The sequence below is a fragment of the Hylobates moloch genome, unplaced genomic scaffold (assembly GCF_009828535.3).
Source record: "Hylobates moloch isolate HMO894 unplaced genomic scaffold, HMol_V3 SCAFFOLD_2, whole genome shotgun sequence".
NCBI classification, from domain to species: Eukaryota; Metazoa; Chordata; class Mammalia; order Primates; family Hylobatidae; genus Hylobates; species Hylobates moloch.
In genome coordinates this window covers 128,453,983-128,469,247 of record NW_026652277.1, presented here as the reverse complement: position 1 = coordinate 128,469,247, position 15,265 = coordinate 128,453,983, and the positions used below count along the sequence as shown (strand labels likewise).

The 15,265-nt window shown below is 37.9% G+C and overlaps 2 protein-coding genes across 8 annotated transcripts in view; one reads left to right on the top strand and one right to left on the bottom strand.

Moving 5' to 3' along the window:
- CDK19 (cyclin dependent kinase 19) overlaps positions 1-15,265 on the top strand; it is a 205,825-nt gene that overhangs the window by 149,876 nt on the left and 40,684 nt on the right. The window lies entirely within an intron of this gene.
- LOC131382815 (olfactory receptor 6C1-like) lies at positions 12,733-13,263 on the bottom strand (the record flags this gene model as incomplete). The annotated part of the gene is made up of 1 exon (XM_058435333.1): positions 12,733-13,263. A coding segment is annotated over one exon (531 nt), but the record flags the coding sequence as incomplete, so codon positions are not given.

The following is a 15,265-nucleotide window of genomic DNA, read 5'->3' as shown; positions in this document are numbered from 1 at the left end:
AAATAAAGTCACCAAAAATAACTTAAAATGAGGAATTGCTTTAAAAGGAAAGGAGAAAAAGAGCTAAATATGTTCATCTTGGCTGAGAGACAGTGAAGTAGAGGCATAAGTCTATAAATATTTGGAAGTTGTAAACACCAAGGGAGAAAAGATGTATTTTAATTTTATAGCAGGATATAGCTAAGAGTAAGAAAGTGAAATATAGGATGACTCGTTTTTATGGGATTACTGTTTTGGTAGATTGGAAGAATGCCAAGATATAGTTTTATCGCTTTTTCAAAATTATGAGCTGCTTGAGAGCAAGGTTCATATCTCACTAATTTTTGTAGTCCCAGCATTGGCATATTGTTTGTGCTCATAAGTTATTTGAATTGAATTTCAGCAAGGCATCTGGCAATTTCACATTATTCTTTAGCAATGATAGAGAAATGCTGGCTAAATGATAATATTATTAAGTGGATTTATGACTCCTTCATTTTAGAATCTTGCTACTAGATAGTGATATAAATTGAACTATCAGTTAGACTATTTCTTTTTCATTATCATATCCCAGAACCTAGTACACAATAAGCACGAAGTCTTTATTGAATGAAGGATTTGAATGAATGCTTTAGGGTCCCAACCCTAGGTCTGTCTTTTAAAAAATATGTGTGGAGGCCAGGTGCGGTGGCTCACGCATGTAATCCCAGCACTTTAGGAGGCCGAGGCGGGCGGATCACCTGAGGGCAGGAGTTTGAGACCAGCCTGGCCAATATGATGAAACCCCGTCTCTACTAAAAATACAAAAATTAGCTGGGTGTGGTGGCACATGCCTGTAATCCCAGCTACTCGGGAGGCTGAGGCAGGAGAATCGCTTGAACCCGGGAGGCAGAGACTGTAGTGAGCCGAGATCATGCGACTGCACTCCAGCCTGGGCAATAGAGCAAGACTCAGTCCCAAAAAAATAAAAAATAAAAATAAATAAAAAAATATGTGTGGAGTTTCTATCCCAAAGCTCTTTTCACATTAGTGGGTGAATTTGCAGTCTTTTGAAGTCTATGGGCACAAATAAGTATATGGTCTGCAAACATGGTACAGTATATCAAAATTTTGTGAGATCCAGTTGAGAGAGAAAATAATTTTGTATCCAGGAATCTTTTGGCTTTTGTTGTTAATTAACAGCTACTAAAATGTCTACTAGCTGTTACTTTTGTCACAGAACTAAAAACTTACTCTATTAGAGGTCTATCAGAATGAAGTAACAAAACACCTTGCCAATACTTTGAGTCAGATATGATTTCATTTGATTAAAGGAAATGATGCAAACTGGGTAGGGTGGCACATACCTGTAGTCCCAGCTACTCCAATGGCTGAAGTGGGAAGATTGCTTGAGGCCAGTGGTACAAGGCTGTAGTGCGCTGTTTGTATCTGTGAATAGCCACTATACTCCTGCCTGGCAACATAGTGAGACCTCATCTCTAAATAAATAAATAAAATAAAATAAAAAGAAATATTGCAATAGATATTCTAGTTGCAGAGGAAAGTACAGATATTCCCCAATTTTTCATAGAGTTACATCTTAATAGACCCATCATAAGTTGAAAATATTATAAGGCAAAAGTATGTTTTTAACTTATAATATCTTCAACATACGGTGGGCTTATCCAGAAGTAACCTCTTTGTAAGTTAAGGAGCTTACTGAATGTGTATTGCTTTTGCACCATCCTAAAGTTGAAAGATCAATACATTGATCCATTGTAAGTTGGGAACCATCTATATATTATATGACTTTGGATATTTTTTCATACTAATTGACAACAAATTATAGTTTTGGTTTGTTGATTTTGCTTTCTTGTGACACTTGTGTATTCAGGCAGACTACTTACTGGATTTTCAACAGCATTCTAGGTTATGACATGTTGGCTATGTATATTTTAATTCTGTATCAATTATCTGTTGTGGTGTAACAGATTAACCCCAAACTTAGTGGCTTAAACAGCATTTGTTATTTCACAGCTTCTGTGGGTCAGGAATCCCTGTGTGGCTTACCTGGGTCCTTTGTTTCAAGGTCTTTTAAGAAGAGGTAGTGATCTCAAAGCTTGACTGGAAAGAATCCCTTTCCTAGCTTGCTCATTTGGTTGTTGGCAGGATTCATTTCCTTGTGAGCTGATGGGTGGAAACCTTCATCTATCAGCTCATGAGGTGAAGTTCCTTGCCACATGAGCTTCTTCATAGAGCATCTCACAAGATGGCAGTTTTGCTCACCAGAGTGAGCAAGCAAGAAGGCAAGAGAGAGAGTATTAATAAGATGAAAGTCAATCTTCTGTAATCTAATTATGGAAGTGACATCCCATTACTTTTGTTGTATTCTCTTCACTAGAAGCAAGTTATTAGGTATAGTCCACACTCAAGGAGAGGAGTTTACACAATAGTGTGTATACTAGGAGGTGGTAAAGATTGGAAACTATGTCTGAAGCTACCTATTGATAGGGACAGGAGGCAAGGAAATTCTGGGCAGAAGAGGGTGGGTCCCTGGTGAAGTTCCCACCCTCAAGCCTAAAGGCCTGATACTGTGGCCCAAAGTGAGAACTTACATCCCTGTTTTCCCACTTGAATTTTGCCTTTTCCAAAACCACCCATGGCTTGCCCTGCTCCCCATCCTGTGCCCATAAAAACCTCAGACTCAGCTGGCAGAGAGGAGGAGAAGCAGCTGGAGGTCGGAGACTGGTTGGATGTTGGAGAGAAGCAGCTTGACTTCAGAAGGACAGCTTGATGATGTAGCTTTGGAGAAGAGTCTAGTTGGAGATGGCTGGACTTCAGGGGAAGATTACCTCCCTGCTCCATCCCCTTTTCAGCTCCCCTTCCTGCTGAGAGCCACTTTTATCAGCAATCAAATCCCCTGCATTTACCATCTTCAGTTTGCCCAGGTGACCTCATTCCTCCTGGATGCTGGACAAGAACTTGGGTGCCACGAGTGCAGGTGCAAAAGGCTGTCACACCAACCCTCCACTGAACTGTTAACACTTAAGCTATCTACAGATGGCAAAGCTAAAAGGGCACTGTACCATTCCTTCTGTGGCTTAAGGGGTCATGGGCACACCCCTTAGACACTGCCATGGGCCCCGCACAGAGTTTTGCTCCTGCTGGCACCCAAAAGCACTTGCCCCGGCTCCTGTACCCACTCAGCCTGCATGCTTCCCCTCCTGAGAGTGGGTCGAGTGAGTGGAGTTTGCCCCTGCTGGCACCCGTGCACTCCAGTTCCAGCCTGCGAAGGGGTCAGGGAAATATCTTGTTTCACTATCAGAGTTGAGGAAGCTTTTAAATGATATTTGGGGCTAGCTGTGATGGCACATGCCTGCAGTCCCAGCTACTCAAGAGGATAAGGTGGGAAGATACCTTGAGCCCAGGAGTTCCAGTCCAACTTGCATAATATAGACCCTGTCTCTAAAAAACAAAACAGAACAAAAATTAAATGATACCTGGATCCTGTTATTGTCATTTTTTATTTAGTGGAAATGCAATGAAGAAAATGCAAAAAGTCCCCACCTTTCTTATATAATTTCTTCATGTGTAAAAGTTACATGGATGATATGATCTAGCAGCAGTTTTGGTTGGAAAGAACTAAAAAATAGTTACAATGCACTAGTTATCTCTTCCCTTTTAGAAGCATTGTTCAGTGATTTTCAGAATTCAAAATATGTTTCCTAATTTTCCCCTCCTCTCTTCTCCCCTCCTCTTCTTCCCTTCCCTGCTGTCGAACGACAGGTTTAATCCACTTAAGTTCAGAGGATGTGTTCAATTGAGGTCCAGAATTTATCACTTTGAACATACCTAGACGTTTCCATCTTTTTATGCAGTCTGAGGCCTGTGCTTATCACTAGTATTAGTACTTTCTTATTTCTATATTCTACTCTTTTGTGTAAAGCAGAGGCAAAAATGCGAAGAAAATTTTAAATAATGGCAAAACATTGTTTCCAAGGCTGGTATTTCTGCTGAATTGTGACAGCTAGCCAAGAGGCATTGAAAGGACATCATGCAGAAACATGAAAAAGACCTTTAGCTAAAGAAAGTGAAGATATCTTTGTATGAAACTCTTAATACTGTGTATGCAAAAGTCAAAGACCACCTTCTCTTTTCACTCAGCTGTAAGAAAAATCCTGCAGTGTTCATCTTTCTGAACATTTGATTACAATAAGTGCTCAGAAATCTCTGCATGCAGCATAGATTCTCTTCATAAATTGTCTGACAGGGAGATACAGCAGGTCTTTAATTTTGTCTCTGCTAAATAGGGCCTGATAAGGCAAAACCCTTAAAATCGTACTGTAACCATCATGCCAGCATTTTGTAGGCATTTAATATTGTTCTCTAGAGTTTTAGCCTTACTTAGTCCTTAAGATACAGAAACTTTGAGAACCTACACTTTAAAAAATTATTTCTAAGATTTTGATCCTTAAGCCTCAGTTTACTCATCTGTAAAATGGGGAATACTGAGAAGTAATTTATATGGTTGTTGACCCTCAGTTCCACCAAAGTTCCTGAATGTAGCTCCAGAGTTCCTGAAATGTCCTGATTTCCTTTCTGCAGAAGCTTCTGTACATTCTTTCTTGATCCTGCCAGTAATTCAGAGATGCCCTTTCTTTAACCTCTTTTTTCCCCCAGAGTGCCTGTCGTCTCATACTCTTCCTAGCCTCTTCAGCTTTACAAAGCAGAGATCTAGTGTAAATATGTGAAATATGCCTCCTGGTGTTAAAACAAAAAAAGTAGGCTGTGTTTTATCCTGTTTATAGTTAAATATTACAAATATTTTTGCCAAGTCTTCATATTTAAAATATGGAAGTTTTTAAAAAGCTTGATTAAATGAGATCACAATTAGCAACTGCTTCAAATGTACTTTTCATTCTTCCTTCTTGAATGAGATATTACTAAGAGAGGCTTTGGAGGTAGCAATTCCATGCTAGTCAAATGACTTAATTATTTGTTATTTTTATTTGATTTATCAGTTAACATTCTACTTAAAGAGGATTATGACAAGAAGTAGTATTTCTTTTAATATGACTTAATCATTCTAATTTCTTTTAAAGTGCAGAGTTAGCAATCAAAAAGCAAAGTATGGCCTGGATATCTTCTGACCTGCTATTTTAGGTGATTTTGGACAATTGCAAATCTTGTCATGCTGAAGAATCATACTAGTGTTCCTGCCAGTGACCTCTGGTTCCTAACAAGTTCCTTAAAGCTGAGTCCTTGATAGTCTATGGCTTAGCTGTTCATGTCTGCAGTCTGGAGGCCTTTGATGGTAGTGATGCTATCCCTGCTCCTGTCTTGCCGCCTCTACACAGGCCTTGTGAAGATCAGACACAATGTTTCTTACAGTGCTCTGGATACGGTGACACACACCTTACGTATCTAAGAAGGTAATATTGATGTGTTTTCTAGACATGGGCTATGATTTTTCTTTTTGGCATGACAGTTTTTTTTATCATCTGGGTTCATAGCCCTGTAGCTGGAGCTTTCAACAGAGTCCTGCACATCTATCTGTCAGTTTGAATTAATGCTCCACCAGTTATTCCATAGTTAGAGGGTACACACCAAGAATCCCACTTCCAAGAGGGCCAGCTTGCAAGGAGCCATGCTTTGACTCACAGTGACATACAAAGTCTCTTAAGGTTTAACTCAGGGACAGGGCTCATTTGATAATCACTGACTTAAGCATAAAGTTTTAGTGGCCTGTGCTGACAAACACATGTATTAAGAAGACTATTTACCAAACTAACTTCAAGGTCACTAAGAGGGTCTAATTAAGATACATCCCACATTGATAGCAATGGCAGGAACTAGTTGAGAACCAAAGGCTACAGACAGAGCCCCAGTACTTTGAGGCCTTTGGCTATTACTGAAGAATCAATTTAGGCATGCTATTTTATTAAATTAATTTTATTGACGTGGAATTTATATGCAGTAAGGTATACCCATTTTCATTACAAATTGATGAGTTTTGATAAATGTATACCTGGGTAATTAACACCACAGGTATTCTATTAGACTAGCAACATAGATACCTTATAAGAATAGGGGAATCTTGCATGAAAGGACTGATGATTGATTTTACCAAGAGATTACATATGATAGTTATTTTGTGGGATCATATTCTCAACTAAGCACTCATCTGGTAGAAGTCTTTTATAGGGAGGGCCATAATCAGTTAAGTACTGTTCATTTTCCCAGGGTGCTGTGGCTCTCAAAACTCTGGCTTGGAGTGCATCTCTGAGAGAAATGGGTTTTCATCTGGACCTGCTACTCTCCGCACAGAGTGAACTTGGTCAAGTTGTAGGTCTTTCTCTTCTCTGGGCCTCTCTTTCTTCATCAGTAAAACAAGAGGGCTCAGTCTGAGAATTTCTATCTCTGACGTTCTTAATTTCTCATGATAATAGGACCAAATTTTGATTTGGATGTGGGTATTCCAAACATAAATAGAAAGCTACTCTCTACCAGTGTTGCTTCTCTAAGGATGAATTGTACTCATTAATGAACAGGAATAAATCCAAATACCTTTGTAGCATTATTCCTGCCATGGATGTTAATGTGGAATATATCTTGATTATACTCACATAATGACCTTTAAGTTAGTTAGGTAAATAGCCTTCTACATACATGTATTTGTTTTGCATTGAACTTTTTATAATGGTTGCTTTTTATTGGCTCTTGTTAGAGAAAAGAAAACCTTATCTCTGTTGTTCAGGCCAGTAACTACTCCTAAAAGACAAAGAAACACATTGTTAACTGTTGGCAGTGCTGGGTTGGCAAGCATTGTTTACTGTGAATACTGAAGTTTGATTAACATAGGTGTTATATTACAGATACTGTTAAACCAGTTTAAGCTAAAATGAAATTAATCGTAGCATTTAATATTATAGGTTTCTCCTCATTTACAGATAGCCTACATACAGTTGTAAATACATAATTTCAAACTGGAAAGGCATTTTCATTAGAAATAACATTTTAAACAGTAGTTAGAGTCTCTGAATAGAAGGACCTATTTAGCCTACAGTGTACCTAAAGTTATGACACTAATGTAATAATGGAACCTAATTGTCATTTTTAGCTATTTATTTATAACTGGATTTTTGTGGGGGGAAGTACTGGTTTACAGATAAAATACAGATTATTTGCATTACAAACATATTTGGCTTCTTAATATGTACCAGATAGTATGCTGGGTACTGGGAATACAGAGTTAATAAATACAATCCCTTCCCCCAACGAGTACATGGTGGTGAAGAACCAACAAACATAATCATAAAGCAACAAGGTTTACAAAAGAAATTATGAGGTACATTCAAGGATCAGCTAAGCATAAGGTACTAAGTACCTTGGACAATTCATACTGAGCTGAATAGGAAAGGATTCATAGAAATTGGTAAGATGAAGAGAGGCGGGTAGGGGGAGCATTCCAGGCAGAGGAGTATGAATAAGGGCATAGAAAAGAAAGTACAAGCACTTTATATTACTGGGACAAGGCAAGAAGTAGTAAAAGAAGAGGCAGGAGAAAGAGGACCAGATTATGGTGGATCTTAGTTGTCCTGTTTAGAAGTGTGGATTTTTCCTGTGTCCAGTTTCCTGAGCTGGTCAGCTTTTTGTTAAAGAAAGACCACTCAGGGCTATGGAGAGTTGGTTTGAGGACATAGGGATAGTAGCCTTATCAGGTGGTTGAAATCAGCTGGTGGAGAAATAAGGAAGGCCTGAACTATGACAGAGGTGATCCGAATTGAGAGGAGGGGAGATAGTTGACAAAAATGTAGGATGTAAGTAGTCAGATCTGAGGATTGGTTAGATTTGAGGGAGAAAGGAGAGCGTCAATGCAAGTTCAGACTTCCGCTTTTGTTGACTTTGTGACTGAGAAAGGATTAACCAAAAAAAGAGGAGTTTTGACAGGGAAAAGTAAAAATTTAGTTTGGACAAGTTGAGTTTGAGGTGACTGTGGTGATGGCCACAGTCAACATATCTCTGAGATATATGGAAAGTTAGAGACCTAGAGGTATAGATTTGGGGGCCATTAGCATATAGAGGATTTTTATTTTTATTTATTTATTTATTTTTGAGATGGAGTCTTGCTCTGTTGCCCAGTCTAGAGTGCAGTGGCGCGATCTCGGCTCACCACAACCTCTGCCTCCTGGGTTCAAGCAATTCTCCTGCCTCAGCCTCCCAAGTAGCTAGGACTACAGGTGCATGCCACCATGCCCAACTGATTTTTGTATTTTTAGTAGAGACAGGGTTTCACTGTGTTGGCCAAGCTGGTCTCGAACTCCTGACCTTGTGATCCACCCACCTCAGCCTCCCAAAGTGCCGGGATTACAGGCATGAGCTACCGTGCCTGGCCTATTGAGGATTTTTGAAACCCCAGAATAAAGTAAAAGAATAACTTTTAAAAACCCTTATTCAGAAGTGAGCTTGGCATGTTTTGGGGTATTTATTCTAGTTTCCTTCTTTTTTTTTTTTTTGAGACAGAGTTTTGTTCTTATTGCCCAGGCTAGAATGCAATGGCATGATCTTGGCTCACCATAACCTCCACCTCCCGGGTTCAAGTGATTCTCCTGCCTTAGCCTCCCGAGTAGCCGGGATTACAGGCATGCGCCACCATGCACAGCTAATTTTTTGTATTTTTTAGCAGAGGTGGGTTTTCTCCATGTTGGTCAAGCTGGTCTCGAACTCCTGACCTCAGGTGATCTGCCCGCCTTGGCCTCCCAAAGTTCTGGGATTACAGGCATGAGCCATTGCACGCAGCCATCTTCTTTTCAAATTGGGAACTTGCCTCTCAGAAGACACTCATACCTTACCCCATAGCTGGATGGATTATGAGTACAAACCACTGGCAATTTAGCTCATTCACTTATTTGTTTACTCATTCAACAAATATGTATTAAACACAGTATGTACCTAGTTCTCAGCAGACATATAAGGTTGTGACAGAATGACTCTCCCTGCCCTCTAGGAAGTTGCAACCACAATGATCAGATTCTCCATATTTTAAATCATCTACTGTCTAATCAGTGAAGTTGTTTTAAGGGGTAAGCAGTTGTGATAGACTAATGCTATTAGCAAATAACTGTTTGCTTAAGAAAAAAATAAGAAAAAGGCATAGATTTTACTCTTAGGTAGTTCTTTTCCCTATTTGTTACAGTGCAGAATCTTATTTGTTCAGGGTAAACAATGAAGAACAGCGTAAAGAAAGGAGCATGAACTGAGAGTTTTTTCCTGGGAATGTACGTTTGTATCAAATGTGAGGAAAGTTGTGTCACCACTAACAATATTTAAATAAAAGTATAGTTGTAGCCATTAATATCAAGCCTGCACTGTTCATTGTTTCAGAAACTACTCCGATTGATATTCTGATTGTCTCTGTTCCTATTATTCAGGATTGTAGACAATTGTGTTTGTCTTTTTCTCTCTTTATTGGTACTGATAACAGTCATATTATGAGTTTCATATTTTTGTCCCAAATGTCTTGGAGTGGGAGAAAGCAAATGTAGTAGAAAGATTATGTATCTTTAGGCTGTGCTACTCATAATGTGCCAATTAACTGAAATATATTTAACTCTGTGAAAAAATTGATTCTATAGAAGGAAAAAGCAAATCTGGAGTACATGTAAAGTATCATGAATATACATTCAAGCATTAAGTAAATTCTGCTAAAATGCAGATATTTCAGGAGTAGCTTCTGAGTAATCATATTACTTACCACATTATTTCCCTGAATTTTGCCTTTAAAATACAATTTAACTAAAATGAACCCTGGGCATTGGTTTATCTATCTGATTTTATTGCCGATAACTTAAATGTGAGGCATCCAACTCTTGCCATTTCTGCTGTTTCTATGGTAACCAAAGTGTGCAAACCCAGCAGTATCACTTTCTTTCACAGCTGGCATTTTGTGTTCACAGTAAGAAGAGGAGTTTTAGTAAAGCATAGTCTGTGTTAATTGGGTTGTAACTAGGTCAGAAGAATTTTGGTATCCTTTCTTCATCCTTTTAGGTTTTTTATGTGGGTGAAGGTGTGTATGCATGAACTGTAGTTTTCTTTCTTTTTTTTTTTAAAAAAAGCATATACTTTCACTAAAATTAATCACTGTTAAAGTTAGTCTTTTGAAAATTAAGCATAACATCTGCAAACACAACTTAGTGTAGAATCTTGAGGATTGGATGGAGTTGCCCAGAGACTTGACCCATAGCCTTGTATACCCTTGAATATTTCCATTAAGAAAGGTGAAATGATGGATGTGAAATGCTTTGAAAAATTCAACACACTTTGATGGTGATTATATTGTTCATTTTGTTATCATTCATATTTTGAAACATCAAGTATCTTGAGACCTTAACATTTATTTACTTGTTCTAAAGGGAACAGGCAATCCCAGTAAAGAAATGCACACTTAAAAATGACTTCCCTCTGCAATTCCAGGTCTTAACTTGACTACAGGAGCCCTTCTCTGTGGTTACTGCGCAAGCTCTAGGTTCTGTTCTCAAACTGTGCAAAAGAGCTCATAAGCTACTACTCCCCTAAACGATGTCACTGCCTGTGCCCTCATCTCAGACTTTACATGGAGAGTCCACACTTAGAGCTTCCATAGGCTTCAAGTATGTTAAATCAAAAGTATTCTCTACTAACTTCAATACTAGAAAAGAGATACTCCTCTTTTCTCTCTCTTTGTGTCTTCATTCCATTGTGTTGCTCATATTCTGTTTCGACATAGTGTGACTGCAAGAACTTCTATCAAGAGACAGCTGAGTGATCTAAAACCACCTTCCTGTACTACTTGCATTCAGCAGCTTATAATCTATGTTCATTTCTTACATGAAGCAATTTTTGTTCTCAGATCTCATACTTCGTAGTGTTTTTATCTTACTATCTTTATTTTTAAAGGGTTTAAGCTCAAACTTAAGGAATGAAAAATAATAAAAAAAGCTTATTTGATAATTTTACAATTAAAAAAATTGTTATGTCCCCTAGAGATCCCATTCTCACTAAGGCTTTCAAAAGTGTACTCTAAAATCTGCCTTTACCTTTTCCCCATTCATTTGGATCTTATTTACTGTGTCTGGCTTCTGTAAATGCACAGAAATTATTTTTTCGGAATCACCTATGACCCAATTGTCCATTCCAAAAGCCGCCTCAGCCTTCATTATGTTGCACCTGATGGCTACTTTCATTATGTTGCACCTGATGGCTACTTTTTAGGTTCTCTTAGCTTCGAGAACCCTGTGCTATCTAGGTTTTCTTACCTTTGTTTTCTTTTTTAGCTTAATTATTTATTTATTTTTTACTTTCTTGGTTTTCTTACCTTTGATGTTCCTTCACAGCATCTTTCTCTTTTTTTCTTTGTTTTTTTGTTGTTGTTTGTTTGGTTGGTTGGTTTTTTGAGACAGGATCTTGCTCTGTTGCCCAGGCTGGAGTGCAATGGCATGATCTCAGCTCACTGCAACCTCCACGTCCTGGGTTCAAGTGATCTCCCTTCACAGAATCTTTCATTGACTCTTGTTCCTCCAACCTCCCTTTATTCTCCTTTGCTTGCTTGCTTTATTTATTTATTTATTTATTTATTATTTCTTTCTTAGACTGAAGAAGCTAAGAAATGCTAAATAAACTAAAACTGTAGTTAAAAATCTTTCTGAGAAAACATCAACCCCAGATGATCTTAGAGGCAGGTTCTCAAAATTTTCAACTGATTGTTTTGATATTATTCAAACATTGTCAAATAATAGAGGAAGAGGGAATGTTCCAAACATATTCTAGAAAGCCAGTATAATCTTGATAGCAAAACCAGACAGAGCATGAAAAATAAAAATTTCAGGTCAACCTCACCTGAGTATAGTTGTAAAAATAGTAAACAACATACTAGTAAACCAAATCCAGGAATACAAATGTATTTTTTTTTAGAGATGGGGTTTTCGCCATGTTGCCCAGGCTGATTTCAAACTCCTGAGCGCAAGCAATCTGCCCTTCTCGGCCTCCCAAAGTACTGGGATTACAGAGTTGTGCCATCGTGCCCAGCCTATTTTTTATTATATGTTTTAAAATGCCATTTCTCTAATTATAAGCAATACCAAAATAGACAAAATCAAACATTATAGAAATATATAGTGTACTAGAAGTGATAGTCTCCTCAAATCCTCTGCCATCAGAAATTGGGCAGGAGGAAGATAGACAGACAGATACATAGATAGGTGATAGACGGATAGATAGATAGTAGATCTATTTCAACTATTTAAAAATTATGGATAAGACAGAAGATAACATAACAAGTGATGATAATTCTAGTCATGTAAAAATAGCAAAGACTTGGAACCAACCCAAATGTCCAACAACGATAGACTGGATTAAGAAAATGTGGCACATATACACCATGGAATACTATGCAGCCATAAAAAATGATGAGTTCATGTCCTTTGTAGGGACATGGATGAAACTGGAAAACATCATTCTCAGTAAACTGTCGCAAGGACAAAAAACCAAACACCGCATGTTCTCACTCATAGGTGGGAATTGAACAATGGGAACTCATGGACACAGGAAGGGGAACATCACACTCCGGGGACTGTTGTGGGGTTGGGGGAGAGGGGAGGGACAGCATTAGGAGATATACCTAATGCTAAATGACGAGTTAATGGGTGCAGCAAACCAACATGGCACATGGATGCATATGTAACAAACCTGCACATTGTGCACATGTACCCTAAAACCTAAAGTATAATAAAAAAAATAATAATCACAGGTAAAATGGTCAATAATATTAGACCTACAGTAATCAAGCTTTAAGAGCAACATGAGTGCAGGGAATATGATTAAGAATGAAATCAGCCAAGAAGTAAAAACAAGCAGTGTGCAGACTCTTCGATTCATGATATTCAAGTAATGCAGAGGCTTGCAGATGGCCACATAGCGGTCATAGGACATGGCAGCCAGAAGGTAAAACTCTGTGACTCCCAAGAGAATGAAAAAAAATAACTGAACTATGCAATTATTAAAGGAAATGGTTTTATCTCCTGAAATAATGTTACCCAGAAACTTGGGTATACTGACGGTTGTGAATGAAATTTCTAATATGGAGAAATTTCTGAGGAAGAAATACATGGGAGTCTGCAGGTGGGAATCCAGCAGGGTGAGGGTGATAATGGTCAGGTTCCCAGTGATGCTGAGCATATAGGTGATGAGCAGGAAGACAAAGATTACAACCTGAAACTTTGGGTCATCTGTCAATCCCAGAAGAATAAACTCTGTTATTTCTGTAAAAAAACAAACAAACAAACAAACAAAAAAAACCCCGAAGTCTCTCCAAGTTATGTGATTCTGTATAATTGACAACCCCCTTCCCAACCCTTTCCCTGACCTCTTGATTTCTGGTCCTTACTCTCCTGTTCTTACGTTGACCTCTTTGCTCTTTCTCTCATTAGCCAGTCTGCTAGCTCACCCAAGTTTTTCCTAACCACTCTAAACACCATGACCTTGACCTTGCCCTTGCCCTCCTGTAAACCTTGTAGCAGTAGCAGTCCTCCCCAACTGCCAAAGCACAGGCCAGAAGGTGCTCAAGAACCTGCCCAATTCTGGTACTAAAATGACTTGGATGAAAACAGAACCATTTGAAACAGCAAGCAAGTCCTTCCTTGGGTTTCCTCTCTTTATAATTACCATCGCTGTATCACTCTATTTTTCCTGACCCATCCTATTCTCCTTAGTCTTGTCTCCAGGTATCATCCCCCTTTTTGCTTTGGGCCTTCCAGCTTGCTCCTCCCTCTGCCAGGACTGCCCTTCCCTTAGACACCCAGCTGACTCAGGTGTTATCCCAAATGTTATCTTCTCAAAGAGGCTTTCTCTGAAGAATCTAAAATAATGCTTAAATAATGCTGACAATTACGCCCTCCCAACCCACTCCCAACAATGCCTGTCCCCATGCCTTGCTTTGTTTTTTGTCTTTGTTATTATATGATACATATACAAGAATATTTGGAATATTTATGGATGTTACAAAGCATAAAAATACAGTGAACTGTTGAGAGCCTGTCACTTTACCCAGTAAGTGGAAGATTACCAGTAGCATGCATAAGAGAACCTGTCACTTTACCCAGTAAGTGGAAGATTACCAGTAGCATGCATAAGAGAACCTGTCACTTTACCCAGTAAGTGGAAGATTACCAGTAGCATGCTTATGTTTATGTTTCCCCCATTCTGTCCTCCTGGCTCCTCCCAAGAGGTAACAGATATCCTGGATTTTGAATCTATTACTTTCTTCTACTTAAAGATAATTTATCACATTTTTATAAATGTCTAAACAGTATATTCTTTAGCATTGTCTGGTTTTAAGCTTTATGAAATGGCATCCTGTTCTATATAGTCTTAAATCTTGCTTTTTTTTCACCCAACATAATGCTTCTAAGATTTGAACATGGTTTTACATTTATTTGTAATTCAGTGATTCTTTTACTGCTGTTCTAAAATTCATTGTGTGACTCTACCACAATTTTTTTAAAAAATTGTAATCTGGCATTTTTAAAAATGGAGTTACTGATTCAAAGCCTATATACAGTTGTTCCTTTTGCAAGGTCATGCCAAATTGTTTTCCAAAGAAGTTGTACCAACAACTATTCTGCCACCAGCTATGTACTGGAATTCTGACTGACCTACTTCCTATTCAGTATTTCTAAATTTTGAACCCATCTAATAGGTATAAAATGGTATGTTATTGTGGACTTAATTTATATTTCCCTCATTATTGATAAGGTTGAACTTTTTTTATATGTGTATTGGTTAAACCTGTCTGTACTTTAGTTAAATGCCTGTTCAGACATTTTGCCCATTTTTCTATTTTGTTGTTTTCCATATTGACTTGTAGGAATTCTTTATTTTGGATACTAAATCTTTGTTGCCTATATGTGTTGCATATATTTCTGCCAGCTTGTGCTTTTTCATTTATTTTCTTTATCTTTTGATAATTGGAAGTTATTTTAATACAGCCAAATTTATCAAGCTTTTTCTTTTATTATTAGGGTTTTTTTGTATCTTGTTTAAGAAAATCTTCCCTAACTTAGGATCAAAAAGATGTTCTATATTTTTTTCCAAAAGTTTTAAAGTTTTGCTTTTTCACATTTACTTTTTTAATCTGCCTAAAATTGATGTGTTTATGGTATGAGGTGAAGATTCATTTAATTGATTTTTTCCACATTTAGATAACTTGTTGTACCAACACCATTTATTGAACAGATCCTCCTTTCTCTACTGATCTCAGGTTTCCTTTCTCTCA